This window comes from Trichechus manatus, unplaced genomic scaffold (genome assembly GCF_000243295.1).
Source record: "Trichechus manatus latirostris isolate Lorelei unplaced genomic scaffold, TriManLat1.0 scaffold00089, whole genome shotgun sequence".
Taxonomy (NCBI): Eukaryota; Metazoa; Chordata; class Mammalia; order Sirenia; family Trichechidae; genus Trichechus; species Trichechus manatus.
The window spans coordinates 7,335,820-7,356,127 of record NW_004444025.1 but is presented as its reverse complement, the minus strand read 5'-3'; the positions used below and the strand labels follow the sequence as shown (position 1 = coordinate 7,356,127).

At 36.2% G+C, this 20,308-nt stretch overlaps 1 protein-coding gene across 2 annotated transcripts in view; it reads left to right on the top strand.

Annotated features, from left to right (window-relative positions):
- The window catches only part of FSTL5 (follistatin like 5), a 903,458-nt gene that overhangs the window by 775,218 nt on the left and 107,932 nt on the right, over nt 1-20,308 (top strand). The window contains exons 10-11 of one of the 2 annotated variants that reach the window (XM_004382054.2): nt 105-131; nt 13,512-13,630. In XM_004382054.2, the coding sequence (XP_004382111.1) occupies nt 105-131; nt 13,512-13,630 (146 nt within the window). The remainder of the gene's footprint in view (nt 1-104; nt 132-13,511; nt 13,631-20,308) is intronic. The other variant, XM_004382055.1, reaches the window with a different exon arrangement.

Genomic DNA, 20,308 nt, shown 5'->3' with positions numbered 1-20,308 from the left:
GAACAGAGACTGCAGCCTCTTTAATAGTTATTTAGATCACTTTGCAGCTGAAACTCTGTTTGCTCACTTTTCTTTCTCTTCCTTTTATTTTTAACATGCTGCAGTAGCTAACATATTATGGAGGGAAGAAGGTATTTAATTCATTTACTCTTCTATATTATTGTGATTGTTTTAATTTTTAGTAGATTTATCAGTATTAATAATTGCCTTACTTCTCTTTATTTTGATTCAATGTTTTTATTTGACTGTGTATCAATATTCTTGTATAAAGCCGCTATGATTAAAAATATCATTCACGTTCAACTTTATTTATTAGTGATATGTAACCAGGAAGTTATATTGTTACATTACCATATATAAAAATGCTTTTAAGAGTATAAAATTAAGTCAAATGAATAAAAACAACCTTAGTTAAGCATAATTTACCTGAATTAGTTCAGAATAAGAAAAATTATACATGCTATTGCCTTATCAAAGAATATAATAACTTATTTAAAAAAATGGGCTGCAAACTTGAAGGACCTGAATTCAAATCCAGCCTCTATCACTGCGCAACCCAGGGCAAGTGACCTAGCCCTCCTACATCACAATTCTCGTATCTCAAATAGACGGAAAGTTGTTAATACACAGTAGAGTAGTTGTTGGATCTTTAAAGGTTTTCGGCAATCAATAAACGGTACCCACTGTCACTGAGGTGTATGGCCTAAAATTAAGGTTCAATATATGTGCTCTCCTGTCATCTGGTAAAGAGCTCTGGATGGCCTGCCCCGGATTCCTTCCCCACTCTGACCTGCAGAGAGGGATGTCTAGCCAAAAGTCCTTCCTTGTCAAGGGGACTAAGTGCAGTTTCTGCTTGTCCCGAAGTAGCAGGTTGTGGTTCCCTGCGAGCCCACGGAATTGTTCACACTGACCAGTCACTTCCTCTCACGGGTACCAGGGGCCACCTCATCCTCTTGATACTGCAAAGCCTGCATCCCCAGCCCTAGTTGTTCACTCTGACCCCTGGCGAAAGGGGCAGCATCTAAGAGGCAGAAATCAGGTACCACAGAGGTGGCTTTCTTGTTTAACTGCTGAGAAACCTGGTGAGTTATTTTACCTCTCTGAGCCAGATAAGCTGAAAACCACATCAGTGGGCCTTACATCTTAAGTCATGAATGCTGGACTCCAGTCCCAATATTGAAATACAGTTGGCAGTCATTGCAAATCTGTGATATATAAATCTCCTTATAGGATAAGGATCATCTCTTCCTATGATTTATAATAATTATTAATTAATTTATAATAATTATTAGTTTCTAAAAATGATATAATAATATTTTTCAGACCACCCTTAAAAGTATAATAGTCTTTGGGATTAATTGAGAACATGCTTTGAGATTCCTTCTATGAACTCATCTTTTAACTGTATAAAATTCACTTCTGTTCATTGTTGGTAATGTATGCTCTCAATAATTATTCTCTATCAATCAGTAATGATCATGCTCTTCATGATTTAATTTGACACAGAATATGTGCTTGAGAATTAGTGGCTATTTAGTAAATTTTGTGGGTCGTTTTAAGATAAACGCAGGAAGCATTTTTGAGTAAACGTTTTAAGCTTTTTCTTCATGTGTATTTTTCATCAGAGTCCTTTGAAATCTCTTAGAATAATAAAAAAGAGATTTAAACTACTAAATTGAAGAAAATGACATATTTCATTTAAATTCATAGATCTGTAAATTATTTTCATAATGTTGCAGTTTCTGACAAGGCTTTGCATTAGAATTGATTGCAGTAATGGTGACAGAGATAACGGACTAGCCTGAGGGGTCACTGAACCCCAGCATTTGTACAGTTATATCATTAAGATGATTAAAGTATTATCTAACTAAAATTGCCAAACAAATTTCTACCCCAATTTATCAATTTCTAAATCTTAGAGTTATAGCAAATGACTGAGATCCGTTTTTATTTCCACTCTAGCAGTGCCTTTTTGTTTGCTTGCTTGCCTGTTTACCATGGCCAAGAGAAATGTTTCCTGGAGATAACTGACTTTAGAATTTTAGGCACTTCGCAGTCAGTGAAGCCCTGGTGGCAGCAGTAGCTACATCTGGCTGCGAACCAAATGGTCAGTAGTTCAAATCCACCGGTTCATTTCCACCTTGGAAGTCCTATGGGGTAGTTCTACTCCGTCCTGTAGGGTCGCTGTAAGTCGGAATTGACTCGACAGCAACGGGTTGGTTTTTTTTTTGTTTGTTTGTTTTTGTTTTTATGGTCAATAATAGAAAGATAATTGAAAATGATAACACCTCTTGTAATGTCATTTTACTTACGTGCAAGTGGTAAAACTATAAAATTTTGCTTAACGGAAAATGATTTTTTTAAACATTAACTTAGAATCTAGCTTAGCCAAAAGTTTATAATCTAAATCTACTTCACTAAATTAAATATATATTGTTTTTACCAATCACCTTGACATTTAAACGTGCAATACAGTGTCCTTTAATTCTCTGGGTTTTTCTTTCATTTTTTTTTCTAGTCATCCTTATAGTATGCAATAGTGCAGAAAATACTTGAGAAAAATGTTTCACTCATCTGTTGATAAATATTTTAAAGAGCCTATTAAACGTAAAGTAATTTGAAAGCATTGAAAATACAAGATAAATAAGATCTGCTATCTGCTTTAAAGATGCTTTCAGGTAGGTTAAAGGCTAAATAATTCTTACAGACAACCAATTTTACAATAAAACCTGTTGTCATTGAGTCAATTCCAACTCATAGTGACCCTAAAGGACAGAGTAGAACTGCCCCATAGGGTTTCCAAGAAGCGGCTAGTGGATTCAAACTGCTGACCTTTTGGTTAGCAGCCAAGCTCTTAAACCACTGTGTCACCAATAGGATTTAAAAACATGCATTAAGATATTCAGGATAATTGGTTTTCTGCTGTAGTATTATTATTATCTTGTAATTAAATATAATTTAATAAACAATTTCTTAATGTTTGTTTAATGGTGAATGAGTTCAAGAGCGTGCAGTTTTTAATAATAAGGTTTCTGGATCACAGAAACACTGAATTAAAGGAATTTAAACAATTTTATTGACTTTAGAAATACTCTGGGTTTTAAATATGCTAATTTCATTCTCCCAAGAGAACAGTGGTGTAGGTCAGTATATGACATGGTACTTCCTAAATTTATTAAGACATGAAATCACTCAGGTGTCTATCTATCAGATCAATATTGAATAAAACATGCTTTGGAAAGTACTGGATTGATATGACATTGAATGATTGGAACAAAAAAAAGTACTTGTTCATATTTATAGAAATTGCCACTTTTATTATTTCTAAATATTTATGAATATATTCATACAAACATACTATAGAAGCATTTAAAACAAATTATATTAGTTGAGCTAATTAATACCATATGCCACAGAAACAAATAGAAATTGCCGTGAGATCATACAACTAAGTTTAACTTTACTTCATAATCTGATCAGCTTTGTTATCTGTAGTACGTGGTTTCCAATGCCAGTCAGGTAGGAGAGAAAGAGATGCCAGGAGCAAGCCAGCTCTTCCCTGCTTTAGCCTGCAGTTATTCACATGTCACTGCCCGGGGCACCCACGGCAAGGAAGCTGAGAAACGCAGAAGATTCCCTGGATGTTTAGTGAGTGCCGGGAGCCTCTGCACAATCATTTTTAGAGAAAAAAAATGCTAAGGTGTTTAGGATGAAACTACTGCCTTATGATAATATTGAAGAAAAATTAAAATAAAAAGGGAGAATTTTCAAAGTGTAAGGCTTCTAAATGCATGAAATGGGACGAGTCGGAAGACTATGCTGACTAACGGCTCGTGCATGATGCCAGTGAAATGTGATCCAGCCGTCAACGTTTGTGTTGGCCGGTTCACTCCCTCTAACCGCAACTGAATCTTTCAAAATTATCTCACAAAAAATGCTTTTTGTAAAAAATCACAAGAGTGATCTGAATAGTGTTATCTGTTTGTAGATGTATCTATATATGTGTCGATGCACACACACACACACACACACACACACACGCACACACACACATCACCAACCTCCTGGATTGATGATGTCTAGTACAGAATTTACCACATCACTCCTATAAAACTTTCTGGTAAGAAGGAAAGAATACGTATGTCTTATTTTAGTTGAACATAAAATAAGCTACAGTTGTTTAATGTTGTTTTGTGTGTGTGAAGAGGTTTTTAGCCCCAGTGATAGAGATAAAAGGAATGAGAACTAAAAATCTATCCCTGTTGAGTTATTCCAGGTGAGAAAGGCAACATGGATCATCTATTCTTGACTATAACTCCTTTAGCCAAAAAAAAAAAAAGAGAGGATTATTTCTGTGTTTCAAAAAGAATAATAAGAAGAAGATTAGGATCACTTGAAAACAAAAAGAACAATATTATCCAATGAAATAGTTTGTTTAAACTCCAAAATGTACTGTATCACCTTTGATTGGTTAACAAATCACTGCATTCCAGAAGTATAACTTGCCGTTCACCGTCATAAAAATGCTAAAGTTAATGAAAATTTAAGCCAGAGGAAGAAAAATATATTACCACAAAATCTCTTTTATGATTGACTTAAATATGCACCCAATAATCAAAAATTAACCACATTTTGTTGTCATAATAAAGTTCATCATGTTTAATTATATTACCACTATGCACTATTGTGCATGAACAGCTTCCAACCCACAGAGGTTTGAGACAGGAACATGCATTCCATCCATTTTTTCTTAGTCCATTGAATGTATATAGATTATTGATTAAAAAATCCTCTGGAAAATATTTCTTTCTTATGAAACTGCTAATGATCCTTGCTTATGTCTTCTCTGTATAGACGGAAAAACAAAGCAAATAGAAAGCTCACAAAGAGAAAGCAAACGAAGTGTGGAGCCCTTTCTAGAGCCACTGTTCTCCATGAGATTAGCAATGGGCCAGGAAAAGGCAAAGTTTGTGTCTGTCTTCAACAGAGGACCAAAAACACATTCCCAATCTTCACTATGACTGGAGAGGTCAGAGCTTTCACTGAACTCAAGAGAACTTGTCCCTGGGTGATCCAAATTCGCTCGGCAGTTCGAATCTGCCCGGAGGTGACCCAGAAGAGAAGCCTGGCAAAGTACAGCACTTAAGGGAAAAAAAAAAAAGCTATTGAAAACTCTATGGAACACAGTTCTATTCTGACACACATGGAGTCAGCAACTGGTTCAAACTGGTCATACAAAGCAGTAATAAAGATAATTATAATTGAAACCAATATCAGAAGAGCAATTATCAAAACTTTTGGGACACAGGACCCCTTTAAACTCTTAAATATTATTGAGAACTCAAAAAGCTTTTGTTATTTCTATCCACCAATACTTACCATATTAGAAATTAAAAGTAAGAATGTCATTAAATGTGTATTAATGAGTGCACTGAAAATAATTCACAATCCAATTACATGCAGCCATAAATAACACATGATTTATGTTTTTAAATTTCTATTCCCAAATAAATTAGGTAAAGTTACTTTGCTTTACATTTTACAAAGCCTTTTAGTGTGTGGCTTAATAGAAGCTGCTGAATCCTTCTGTCTGCTTCTTCATTCACTTGTTTGGATGCCACACATAACATAGCCTGTGGAAAACTGCACTCCGTATTTGTGATACTAGGAGAGAGAAAAAGGCCAAAGACATCTTAGTATTATTATGAAAACGGTTTTGACGATGCAGACCCCCTGAAAGAACCATTCTATGAACTGTTTTTCTAGAAGATCAAGTTGATCTTGTAACAGGCTCGTGGAGTCTGAGAAAACAGGACTTAAAATTTCATATAGAACACTGAAGCTTTCTCTCACATCTCCAGTGTGGATGTGAGAAAAAAATGAGTACACTTGTTAAATTCTTGTTATGTATCATTTTACTCTTTCCTTCTGCACTAGCAATTCACAGATGTCAACCATAAGAACAACAGTTACAGTTTATTGAAATCTTACTATCTGGCAGTCATTAAGATTAATGTCCTGCCTCCTCCATCTCATTTAAATCTTACAACAACTGTACAACAGAAGTATACTTATTATCTCCTAGTTCGAGGTGAGGAAATTAAGAAACAGAGACATTCATTAACTTTCCCACAGTAACACAGTAAGTGCTATAACCATGTTTTGCTCTAAGCTGTCTGACTCCTAAGAATCAAGTTTACCCTTCTTTGCCATATTCCTGTTACTGGATGGAAACCCCAGGTTCTTGCTCGGCCTGACTCGTATTGACCAATAAATGAGAGATTTAGGTGGGAGAACAGGAAAGGCATCTTTATTTTGTTGTACAAGGAAAAGGAGTTTTCATTCAACTTTTACTATTTCCCATATTTTCCCATTCTAATTTAGCTCTTAAAGATTTTATCAACTGGCTTTGGAAATCACAAAATCTCTGCTCAACTGACCAATTCATTGACATGGATATAACCTTAAGTGTCTGGCTAGGGTTGGAAACATTTTCCCAGGCCGTTTCAGCTGTGTCTCATTCTGATTTCTATTTTTTTGGTTTCTTGAAGTTCTCTTATAGAGAGAACTTGTTTACAGTTCTTTTATGATTGGGATCCACCCAATTTCTGATAACTATAGTAAGCTTCCTGGATCTGTATGACCTTGGAGATTGGGAATGGAGAAGGCCTGATGTTGCTTCACCCTCCCTATTTTCAACTCATGGTAGAAGACAAGATTAGGCCATTCCGATTCATTTACATATGTTTAAATTGATCTAGGCATTTTGAAAGGCTGCCTACCCAGTAAATACCAAAGCTCTTTAGCCATTTTGTAAATGAATCCATCAATTCTTGGCTAGCCTTTTTTCTTTTTTTCTAGGCTTGTCCTATGCTTCTTTTTACCCACTCTGGAACTACTAGTTTTACTTTAAGACGAAACTATTTTTTTTCCTTAAATAAAACACATTTCATACAATATCTAGCTTAAGTTACTTAGACAGGTTTTGCTTTTAAGATTGACTTAAACAAAGTTTTTCAATGAGATTTAGGAAATAATATTGGAGTTATTATTCCCTCTCATTGAGCATACAGAATGTGACCCAGCTGGAGCTGGGCTCACAAGGGCTCACAAGGCCTCTCAAGGACACATTAGCTGGGCCCTGAGGTATAAAGACAATAGCTAAGATAATCTTGGAAAATATCTTTTAGGGAAACTTTCACATAAATCCCATCAAAGAGAACACAAAAGACTTTCCACTCTTATCTTTTTCTATTAGCATTTAGTGAATAGGAATTTGTTGGACCAATGAAGACCCTCCTGACTTTCCTTACTGAAACCCGTAGGGATGATTGTTAAGAAAGATGATTCAAAATGTAAGATTACAATTTCTAGCCAATCAGTGAAAAAGTGACGCTTTCAATGATTCTACCCATTTTGTGATGTTGATACATAGTGATGGCTCTGTAACTGTTCTCGGGACTCAGGCAGACATGGCTGTGGCAGCACGCTTGTCTTTTTCCTATTCTTTCCTATTCTGTAATATTCTTTGGATTCGGGCAGACATTCTAGCTCTGGCATCATGCTTGCTTGTCCACTTCCCACCTTTGGCCTTTTGAATATATGCCAAATAAAACTTCCTTTTTACTTTACTAAACTTTGTGATGTTTTTCCCCTACAACAAATGTAGCTACTAAAAATCTGTATCATAAGACAGACACAAGACACAGTTTTTCTTGAATGAGGAAAGAACTGAGTTTCTAAGACAGCCGTACAAAAAACAACAATTCTCAGCCGTAGCCTCCAACCTGATACAAAACAGAAACTTAGACACAACTCTCTAGACCAGAATAAAGCTCTCAGAACAAAACGAGACAGAAAGACCACATAAAATCACCGAACAATACCACACAAAACAAGGGTGTGGGGATTCTCAGTTCTTAAAGTGTATATGAATATGACCCCCAAACCAGTGTGTCAACACCAGGGGGGAAATTCAGGCTCATTTATCAAAGATGTTAGGCTCTAAGGTTCAAGCTTTTGGGTTGCTTCTCTTTCAACTTAATTCATTCTGTTGGCTAGAGACCTAGTCTCTCATTTTAGACCTTAAATAGACTAGTTCTCCCAATTGGGAAGTACTTTAAAGTAGCTACTGATGATTTTAAGTTTAACATTCTGATTCTTTATTGAGAAACTGTATCATAAACCAGGTCAGGAGCTACCACTTCTCCCTGCAAATTTGGCAAAATAGAGCACTATTTTCCAGGTTTTCTCTGAGCCACAGAAAGAAGCCTAACAAGGAACACCGGCGGGGTTTAGCCAGTGGTTTGCTTAGACTAATGTGTACCTTCATTGTGCAAGAGTTGGCTTGGAGGCGGTAGGCAGCTTAGTGCTCTAGCCCGCCTCACAACCACCTTATCCCGTCACTGGAGTCTTTAATGGTCCTGATGAGCATCCGCGACCACCCTAATGGCTTTTACTGGTCGACCTGTGCCCGAATTTTTTTTGCGGCTTCTAGTGACTCAAAGCTGTTTGAAAATAGAATTACCTCTTTAATGTTTCCTGAATCTGGATCTAAATTGTAGTTCACCAAGATTACTAGATATCACTGTTAAACAAATGATCAAGCAAAAGTCTAAGAAAGATTCTCCTTAATCAAACAACCAGTTTTTCCAACAAATACGCTGAACAAAATTTAAGAAAACATGAGAAAAATAACAAAAAAGAATAAGCAAAGGCTCGTTTTCCGAGAACACTCACCCCATCAGTGTCAAAGGGATGTGGAGCTTGGGTCCAGAAGCTACGACCTCTCTTTTTGCTGGCTTCTGCTCCACAGTCCAGGTCTCCTGGAGGTCGAATGGATTCGTGGTTTTAGAATCCCTACAACAACTGCGCCATTAACTCTTGTAGGGTGAGAACACAAGAAAGTTTAGAAAAGCAAAAAGAAAGGTTTTATTCAGCATACACTTAAAGAGGCAAGAGTAGGGAAGGGACAAGCAAGCTGCCAGAGCCACTTCTGTCCTAGTCTCTGTTCCCAGTTCTTAAGAATGCATCTTAGCTGGCCACATTCCAGGATCCCTTGAACATTCCGCATTCTCTGGATACACACAATACGCACACATACACACTCATACAGCCTAATCCAGTGCACCAGCTTAACAGGTACCTGAGCCTTTTACGCCCTCGGTGGTCAATTCCTCCTCTTCTTGGGACTCTTCTAAGCCCTTACCTAGGCACTTACCAAACAACCCAGGTGCTTTTCGTTTTTCTCACAGAGCCATGCCTTGGGTCCCAGGGGATGGGCTTTCAGAGCTGCTCCATGTTCTCCAGGAGAAATTTCCTGGTGGCGCCAGATATCAGGGCTGTTCTGTTTTCTGACTGACCTCAGGAACCAAGCAGATGGCTCCTGGCTGGGTTGCCAGAAATGTTACTAAGTGGAAACCCCAAGTTCTTACTTGGCATGACTCATATTGACCAATAAATGGGAGACCGAGGTGGGAGAACAAGAAAAGCACCTTCATTTCATTGTACAAGGAAAAGGAGTCGGAGCTGCCGCCGCCAAGACTGCTCATCAAAGGCAGGCAGGCAGGTTACTTTTAAAGGCGTTTACAAGTAGGGGTTCATGCAAGTTACCTCAGCAACATTCTTCATCATACTACGCAGGCACAATGGGGTTTACATATAATCTCCAAGCAAAAGCAGGATTCGAATGCAAAGCTTGGGGGGTAGGAAGCCCAGCAAAGGGAACAGGGTTTTTAATACAGCATGTCGGGGCTCTGTCTCACTCTTTCATCCTTAAAAAAGCTATGACAAAAACATTTCCTATTTATGATTAGCATGCGTGAACGTGTTACTGCTTTCTTTACACATAAAGCTAATTAGTACCCCAAAGTAAAATTTGCATTTATCTTCAATTTCCAACATCTCCATAAACAGGTAATTGATATTACTTTGTGCTCAGTGTATTCCTAGTAAATATATATATACACATACACTACACAATATCATAGCAGCAAATTTAAAAAGAAATGATTCACATCATATATTCAGTTCAGAAATTCTGCTGCTAAAATCTAAATAAAACTATTGAGGAGCAAAATATGTCTTCAATAACAAAGAAATGCCAAGATATTTATTTTTATAGGTGGGAGGGGAGGAAATCACAGAGCGCTCAAAAGCTATAGGTAAAGCTTCATTTTATAAGCAGACTGATAGATACATGGGTGTCCATTTTATAATTATTATTTTACCTCGTGTGCTTTTATATACAATACTTATTGGCATTACTATTTCATAAACACTGAGGAGCGACTAACACTGAAAAGAAAATCAAACACAAAACAACCAGATCTTGCATTGTTGTTGTTAGGTGCCATCGAGTTGATTCTGACTCATAGTGACCCCATGTGACAGAGAATTGCCCCATAGGGTTTCCTAGGCTGTAGTCTTTACAGAAGACCCTCAGCGAGATGCATTGACACGGTGACTGCAGCAGTGGGCTCACGGATAACAGTGACTGTGAGGATGGTGCAGGACCGGGCAGTGTTTCATTCTGTTGTACATAGGGTCACTAAGAGTCGGAACCAACGTCGTGGTACCTAACAACAACAATCTTTACGGGAGAAGATCGCCAGGTCTTTCTCCAGCCGACCAGCTAGGTGCGTTCAAACTGCCAATTTATCAGTTAGCAGCTGAGCGCTTAACCATTGCACCACCAGGGCTCCTTAAACTTTCCATAATGATATGCATTTTTTCCAAAACTTGTAACTTGCAAAGCAGTTTATGCTTTTTTAAAAAAATGCTGATACGCCCGGACAGAGCGGGAGAAAACGTAGAATAGAATTCAAACGCACGAAAAGCGACCTGATCTACTGGTCTGACAGAGAGTGGTGGAACCCCCAAGACTGTGACCCCTGGACACTCTGCTAACCCAGAACTGAACCCACTCTCAAGGCCCATTTTTCAGACAAAAATTAGAGAAGCCTATAAAACAAACAATAACACATGTGAGGAACGTGTGCTTCTTAGTTCAATCAGGTATATGAGACCAAATGGGCAACTCCTGTCCAAAAGCAAGACGAGAAGGCAGGAAGGGACAGGGATTGAACAAATGGACCCAGGGAACCGGGGGTGAAGGGGGGAGTGTGCTGTCACATCGTGGGGATTGCAACCAATGTCACAAAACAATACGGGTGTACATTTTTGAATGAGAAACTCACTTGAGCTGTAAATTTTCACCTAATAGCACAAAAATAAAAATAAAAAATGCTGATATGTAATTCCTATTTTAAAAGGCAAGAAAATAGACTCTCAGATTTGAAAGAATGATTTGAATGGATTAAGTGACTTTTAGAAGAAAATAAGACTCAGAAATTTCATCAGTGCAGCAAAGGACAGTGGAATCACACTGACTTTTTGCATATTGTGTATAGAATATGGTAAAATAATACAATATCGGTATCCACTGGGGAAAGAACAGGAAATAGTTCAAGAAACTTTGAAAATAATCTGGACTCAGAGTTACGGTCAGATCCAAATATAGTTGAATCTGTGACTGTGGAACAGAATTTGGAGCAGCTAAATAGAGCAGAGACATGTTCACTTACAAATGTTAGGAGCTTTGTGATAAACTTTGAATATAGTAAGCAACTGACAGAACTTATAATCAGTCCCTACATTATGATTTGGTTATGTCCATAAGTTTCAACAGCAGTATGCAAGACCTAATAATGTTAAATTGAGAGCTATTGATTGATACATAGCATACACCAATCTTATGTTAAGGATTATATGGAGGCTTTGCTGATACAAACCCATTTATTTTAAATAAAAACCAATGTGATTTTTAAGCTTTATCCTTTTGTGCATGGAATGTAAATTTTTTATGCACAACTATAATTATAAATAATATCTGACAATAAATTTTACTTTAGGAAAAATGTGACTTGAAATTAATTCTCACCACTTCTGCTACTATTCAGGAATTTCACATGTTAATGTAGAGTTTTATGGAATTATAATGCATAATTAACTGATAAAGATTGTATCTATAAAAATGTTAGTACTGTAAAATATTTATAAAGTAAAATAATGTAAGAGTGAAAACAACCTAGAGTAATTTAACATGTATGTGTGTTATTAGAAATAATTTCATATTCTAGTAGAAAAATAATCTCTATGTATAAACACTAAAAACGTCATACTTATGTCTGAATATATTTTTCTCTAAATCATAAGAATAAGTAGATATATGTCTAAATGGGCAATATTGGTGACCTTTTTATTCACTGGGAACATATTTACTAAGAATAAATATGATTTAAGTTCAATAAACACATATTTTTATAAATTACTAAGATTTTATTGTGAGCCTCACTTGATATAAAGTCCTATGCTTGGACCAATAGATCTTATAGGAATCTCAACTGGAAGAAAAATAATATTTGGGAATTATTTGTATTTAAGTAAATTATTTTTCTCTTTACATATATATATATATATATATATATATAGGATTTAAACATTTTAGCAGTAATGATTTGGCTTCCCAAACCACCAAGATTTCAATGTAATTGTTTATGTTTCAGAAAGCACGTTTTCACAGAATTATCTTTGGTATAATTAGATTGAGTAAATGTGATTATGTAAACCAATACAAGTGGACAAAGTAACAGCACAGAAGGGGGTCAGAAATGGAAGAACCGTGTGGGGCTCAGGAGCTGGCACTTTGGGTCAGAGCAGAGGTGAAGCGGAGACAGGGTGTCCATGAACACGGGGACGTTCCTCAGGTGCAGACCTCCTTTACCCCGAATGCATGTCTGCTCTCTAATCTGTAGCCTGCTGGAGGTGTAGACTTACTGAGTAGTGAGATGAACTTGTGAGATCCTCACACCCTGATCTGTTGTGAGTGAAAAAGAAAAAGTCTTGTTTTAAATTAAATTATTACATTGGGAGTTTTCAAAGACCTTAAATTAATTCGTTTTAAAATATAAAAGTAGTTTCCTAACCTGGCCAGTATAAAAACGAATGTATAGAACCTCTAAACAAGAATATATTTGCCAAAAATTAGTCTAGAAGATTGTATACTCACCAAAATTTGAAGGGAAATGGTCTTTTTGTTCCTTAAAATATTTATACAAACAAAACAGAATTCCATTTTCCATCAGAAAGAGTGAATAAGTAATTTTATTCCTTAATGAGCATTTAAATTAAGAGGAGTAGGTATTCTATATAATCTATCTACCAATATATTTATACTATCATTTCTAATTATTTTAAAATGTGTGAAATATTGACTGATTTACAGTGAAGAAACCACTGGATTGCAGAAAAGGGAGAAAGAAGTAGACTGTCCGCAGAGCATCACAGAGTGCCTTGGATGCACAGTAAGGGATCCCCTATGGTTTGCTTTATTAACATTACACAGCTTCACAGATTTTTCTCCTGAACGTGGTATGTTAGGCACTGAGCTTTGGTTGTAAAGGTTTATGATAATTTTATTTTGATCTTTTGAATGTGTTTTTATCCTTAAGGTCTGGGAATTGGGAACATGTTCTATGTTTTTTATGAAGATGGAATCAAAGTGATACAACCCATCGAATGTGAATTTCAGAGACATATTAAGCCTAGTGAAAAGCTCCTTGGATTTCAGGCAAGTATCGAAGTAATTCCTTTCCAGTTTCATGCAGCGATTTTGGTTAAGTAGAATTATATTTTGGAAATACAATGAAGTCTATACACATATGAGACTTGTGTAATGAGGGACATGCTAAACCTATAAAACTGTTACTCTATGCAGGTTTTATATCTGGGGAGAAAAATCAAATAACATATTGTGTATTCTTAGTTATATGTTTATGATTAAAACGAAGGTTATAGAAGTGAAACACCAGAATGAACACAATACATGGTAACTTCACCTGCTCCTTAATTTAGAATACTTTCTTCTTTGTAGGCAATGAAAGATAACAGCATGGATACACCTCATCTTTTCTGAGGTCTTAATGGAATAAAAGATTTAGATTTTTATGGGAAATATTAAATCATTTATTTATTTACTTGTAAGATTTTAATCTGTAAAATTCACTTGCCACATGCAACAAATCAAAAAATCTCTACCAAAGACCCTAATACATGGCATCAACAGGATACAAACCATAACTAACAACATATAAACTCCAGAAGATAAGCTAGATAACTGGGATCTTCTAAAAACCAAACACTTGTGCTCATCAAGAGACTTCACCAAAATAGTAAAAAGAGAAACTACAGACTGGGAAAAAAATTTTGGCTATTACAAATCCAACAAAGTTCTAATCTCTAAAATCTACAGGAAAATCCAACACCTCTACAACAAAAAGACAAATAATCCAATTAAAAAGTAGGCAAAGGAAGTGAACAGACACTTCACCAAAGAAGACATTCAAGCAGCTAGCAGACACATGAGGAAATGCTCCTGATCACTAACCATTAGAGAAATGCAAATCAAAACCACAATGAGATACCATCTCACCCCAGCATTACCTGCACAAAACAAAAAAACAGAAAATAATAAATGTAGGAGAGGCTGCAGGGAGATTGGAACTCTTATGCACTGCTGGTGGGAATGCAAAATGGTGCAACCATTTTGCAAAAGGATTTGGCGCTTCTTTAGAAAGCTAGAAATAGGAATACCATATGATCCAGCAATCCTACTCCTAGGAATATATCCTACAGAAATAAGAGTTGTCACATGAATAGACATGCACACCCATGTTCATTTAAGCATTGTTCACAATAGCAAAAAGATGGAAACAACCTAGATGCTCATCAACAGATGAATGGATAAATGAAGTTTGGTACATACACACAATGGAATACTATGCAACAATAAAGAACAATTATGAATCTGCCAAGCATCTTACAGCTAGGATGAATCTGGAGGGCATTAGGCTGAGTGAAATAAGTCAATCACAAAAGAACAAACATTGTATGAGACCACTACTCTAAAAACTCATGAAAATTTACACACAAAAAGAAAGAATCTGATGGTTAGGAGGGACAGGAGGCGTGAGGGTGGAAAAACACTAAATAGACAATAGATGAGTGGTAACTTTGGTGTAAGAGAAGACAGTACACAATACTGGGGAAACCAGCACAGCTTGTTCAGGGTAAGGTCATGGAAGCTCCATGGACAAATCCAAACTCCCTTAGGGACTGAATTACTGGGCTGAGGGATGTGGGGACCATGGTCTCGGGGAACATCTAGCTCAATTGACATAATATCATTTATTAAAAAAAAGTTCTACATTCTACTTTGGTGAGTAGTGTCTGGAGTCTTAAAGCCTGTGAGCGTCCATCTAAGATACTCCACTGGTCTCACCCCTTTGGGAGCAAGGGAAAATGAAAAAAACTAAAGACACAAGGGAAAGGTTAGTCCAAAGGACTAATGGACCACAACTACCACAGCCTCCACCAGACTGAGTCCAGAACAACTAGATGGTGCCTGGCTACTACACTGATTGCTCTGACAGGGATCACAATAGAGGGTCCTGGACAGACCTGGAGAAAAATGAAATACAAAATTCTAACTCATAAAAAAAAACCAGACTTACTGACTTGACAGAGACTGGAGAAACCTTGAGAGTATGGCCCCCGGACACCCTTTTAGCTCCGTAATGAAGTCATTCCTGAGGTTCACCATTCAGCCAAAGATTAGACAGGCCCATATGACAAAATGGGGCACAGCAGCCCAGGGGCAAGGACTGGAAGGCAGGAGGGAAGAGGAAAGCTGGTAATAGGGAACCCCTGGTGGAGAAGAGAGAGTATTGACATGTCATGGGGTTGTTAACCAATATCATAAAACAGTATGTGTACTAACTGTTTAAAAATAAACAGTTATGCCTTTTCTGTAAAAAAAAAACAAATCTCTAGCAAAAAACGGGCATTGATTATAAGGACTGTCTCTTATTTTTTACATGCTGATAAGAAATTATAACTATTTGTATATACACATGTCTACATATAGTGCCACATAAATAAGTATACTGCAATATATGTACTACTACTAAAAGTAACTATATCTGCCAAACAAGATCCAAAGGACAAATAATATAAGTTACAAGGAAGACCTCAGGGAGGGACTCTCCTGATGCTCATTGTTACAGCTGACTTGGCTACTGTGTATTCCAAAAATAGATACTTAATGCCATAGTTTAGATTCCTTACTTCCAACTCCTTCTTCCCGCCTACCAGTAGCCAGAATTGCTATTATATATTGATATATATAAGTACAAATTTATACCTTAAAACCATGCCCTAGAATGAGTAGAAAAAATAAAATTATGAGAGTAACATAAAACAGACCAACTTCCTACCAGATAATCTGTAAGAAAACACAATCAAATTAGCTTTTATTTAGATTAAGGAAAGGATTTTTCATTCATTAGTTAATTTTATTTATTTAAATAAGGAAATGATTGTTTAAAAATTATTTGTGATTTTTTAAAAATAATGAAACCATTGTTAATTTAAAAATATGTCAGTTATAGGCTAAATTACTAAACAGGAGTGTGATCATTTCAGGTAAGTTACAACTTATGAAGAAACACAAAAATCATTTTAAATTTCATGTGTAATTTTATTTTCTTTTATAATATGTTACTACAGTAAATCTGTTTTTTGATAAGGTTCTTGTGTGTGTATGTGGGTGATATGTGTAAAACAAACAATAAAAATAACAAATACTTCCTTTTGATAAAGCAAATCATCTAACTTTATACCACTTTCATATTTTCACAAAAACATTTTGGGTGAGAAATTGGTGCTAACACTCAACTCTAGGAAGTGCGGCGTCACAGTAATTACTTAAATCAGAGAGAAAATAATTTAACAGGAGAGTGATTCTTGTAGGAGCGACAGTTTTGTACCTAGTTGACACAGATGGCTCTTTCACCTTTTTTTGACACAGATGTACTGGTTATGTCACAGAAGTTGACCCATCAGTTGCTAATCCTAATAATATAACCTGTGAAATCCATAAGCTTCATCACAAAATTGTCACATCATGAATTTGGTTTTCAAATTTAAAGGCAAGGAATGTTCTTCTTGCACTACATGTGTGGTATTTCAGAGTTTCAGTAAATGGTCAAATGTAATATGGCCTAAGCCTCAAAGAACATGCTTTTCCAGAACATTTATGATGCCTCTGGCTGAGTTAATTTAACTTTTTGTAATCTACATTGAAAAAGACAAACAAAAAATATGAAGGGGCAGTTTTGTGCCAAGTGCTGGCAACAAGGATCTGAAGTTTATTTGCCTCCGTTTCTCTCTCTTAAAATTCTGCATTATATTTTCTTCTAAATTTACTAAAGTGAAAACTATATATAAGGGTATACTTTCTATAAAATAAATAAATAAAAATTGAAGAAGAAGTGGAAACCAAAGGCCGTGATGGTAATCTGAACTCATTTCCCTCCCCTATAAAACCCTTATCCACAAGCAGGAGTAACTAGTTATTAAGATCTAACTTACAGCATTAGATTTCCCAGGTCTTAGCCCCTACACATCTTAAGGTCATGTTATGTATGGGACTGTGGTAGAAATGCATAAAGTAAAATGGAAAGAAATACAAGGATAGGAAGTTTGCATTCTTGTACTATAGAAAACAAAATTTACAAGAGCTCCCATACTCCTATGGAAGAGGAAGCAAAAAAAAAAAAAAAAAGAAAAGTAAGAAAAACAGGTTTTAAGGATGCAACAATCAATTTTTTTTTTCTTTTTTTTACGTTCATGACATTTTACTGCTTTGGATTCTAAAAAGGCGAGTGCACTTTAGCTGACAAGTACAATTTTAAACCACTAAGAATAACAGAAAATGGTGAATTGGCTGAGGCTAACTTCTGTTTATAATTGTTCTAGATGGATAATATATAGGCATCCACTTATAATGAAAGTAAAATATATTTTTAATATATTGTCCAAAGTATATGAAGCAAATACTAGGATACAAAAACAGTTACTTTATATTGTTCTGTCATTTTCATTTCATGAGATAAGGTTAAATAACTAGGATATATATGTTTTTGTTAAGAGCTTGGCTGCTAACCAAAAGATCAGTGAATGGAACCCGCCAGATGCTTTGTGGGTGAAAGATGTGCTAGTCTTCTTCCATAAAGATTCAGCTTTGGAAACTCCATTCAGGCAGTTCTACTCTATTCTATACAGCCGCTGTGAGTCAGAATTGACTCCACAGCAATAAGTAAGAGTTTTTCAGGGGGTAGGGGTTTTAGTTGTTGTGGAGTCACATCCAACTCATAGCAATCTTATATATAACAGAATAAAACATTGCACAGTACTGTACCATCTTCATGATCATTGGTATGTTTAACTATGTATAGACACACTCATAGATACATAAATACACAGCAGTAGAATAAGAAGATGGATGTTTTCAGCTGTTGCTTTTCATTTGAGTCCAGCCACATCAGCAAATGAAAATCCAGAAAGCTTTACTCTATCCACGTCATTCAGGTAGACTCTACTTTCAGGTGGTAACTCTTCCCCAGTGGTATTTTGAGTGCCTTCCAATCTGAGGGGGTCATGTTCCTAAAAACAGCCATTTAATAATTGGAACATGGAATGTATGAAGTAGTAATCTAGGAAATTTGGAAGTTGTCAAAAATGAAATGGAAGGCTTGAAGATTGATATCATAGGCATTAGTGAGCTGAAATGCACTGGTATTGGCCATTTCAAATCAATCATAAGGTCTCCTATGCTGGGAATGACAAATTGAAAAAGAAAGGTGTCACATTCATTGTCAAAAAGAACATTTCAAGATCTATCCAGAAGTACAAGGCTGTCAGTGATAAAATAATATCCATATGCCTACAAGTAAGACCAGTTAATATGACTATTCTTCAGATTTACTCACCAATCACTAATGGCAAAGAAAAAGAAATTGAAGATTTTTACCAACTTCTGAAGTCTGAAATTAATCAAACATGCAATCGAGATGCACTGATAATTACTGGTGATTGAGATGTGAAAGTTGGTAACAAAGAAGAAGAATCAGTAGCTGGAAAATGCGGCCTTGGTGATAGAAAAGATGCTGCAAATCACATGATAGAATTCTGCAAAACTAGCAGCCTATTCACTGGAAATACCTTTCTTTCAACAACATCAATGGCAATGATACATGTGGACCTTGCCAAATGGAATACATAGGAATTAAATCGACTACATCGGTCAAAAGAGGTGATGGAGAGGCTCAGTATCATCAGTCAAAACAATGACAGAGGCCTACTATGGAACAGATCATCTATTACGCATATGCACGTTGAAGCTGAAGAAAGTTAAAACATTTCCACAGAGCCAAAGTACAACCTTGAGTATATTACACCTGAATTTAGAGATCATCTCAAGAATAGACTTGACACATTGAACACTAAAGACTGAAGACCAGAAGAATTGTAGGATGACATCAAGGACATCATACATGAAGAAAGCAAAAGGTCATTAAATAGACAGGAAAGAAAGAAAAGACCAAAATGGATGTCAGAAGAGACTCTGAAACTTGTTCTTGAATGTAGATTAGCTAAAGCAAATGGAAGAAATGAGGCAGGAAAAGAGCAGAAAGCTTCAAAGAGTGGCTCAAGGAAGAGGAAGTAAAATATAATGATGAAATGTGCACATACCTAGAGATAGAAAAACAAAAGGGAAGAACACACTCAGCATTTCTCAAGCTGAAAGAAGAAAAAAATCAAGCCTCAAGTTGCAATTCTGAAGGATTATATGGGCAAAAATATTGAACAACAAAGAAACATTAAAATAAGACGGAATGAATATGCAGAGCCACTGTACCAAAAAGTGTTGGCTGACATTCAACCATTTCAGGAGGTAGCACATGATCAAGAGCCAATGGTATTGAAGGAAGAAGTCCAAGCTGCACTGAATGTGAAAAACAAGGCTCCAGTCGAGATGTTTCAACAAAGGGATGCAACTCTGGAAGTGTTCACTCATCTATGCCAAGAAATTTGGAATATAGCTACTTGGCCAACTTACTGGAAGAGATCCATATTTGTGCCCATTCCAAAGAAGATGATCCAATAGAATGTGGAAATGTTAGAACAATGTCATTAATATTACATACAAGTAGAATTTTGCTGAAGAAAATTAAAATAAATGGTTGCACAGTACTTTGACAGGGAACTGCCAGAAATTCAAGACTGATACAGAAGAGGACATGTGTCTGAGTCATCTAGTGCTCCTATAACAGAAATACCGCAAGTGGATGGCTTTAACAGAGAGAAATGTATTTCGTCACAGTAAAGTAGGCTAAAAGTCCAAAAT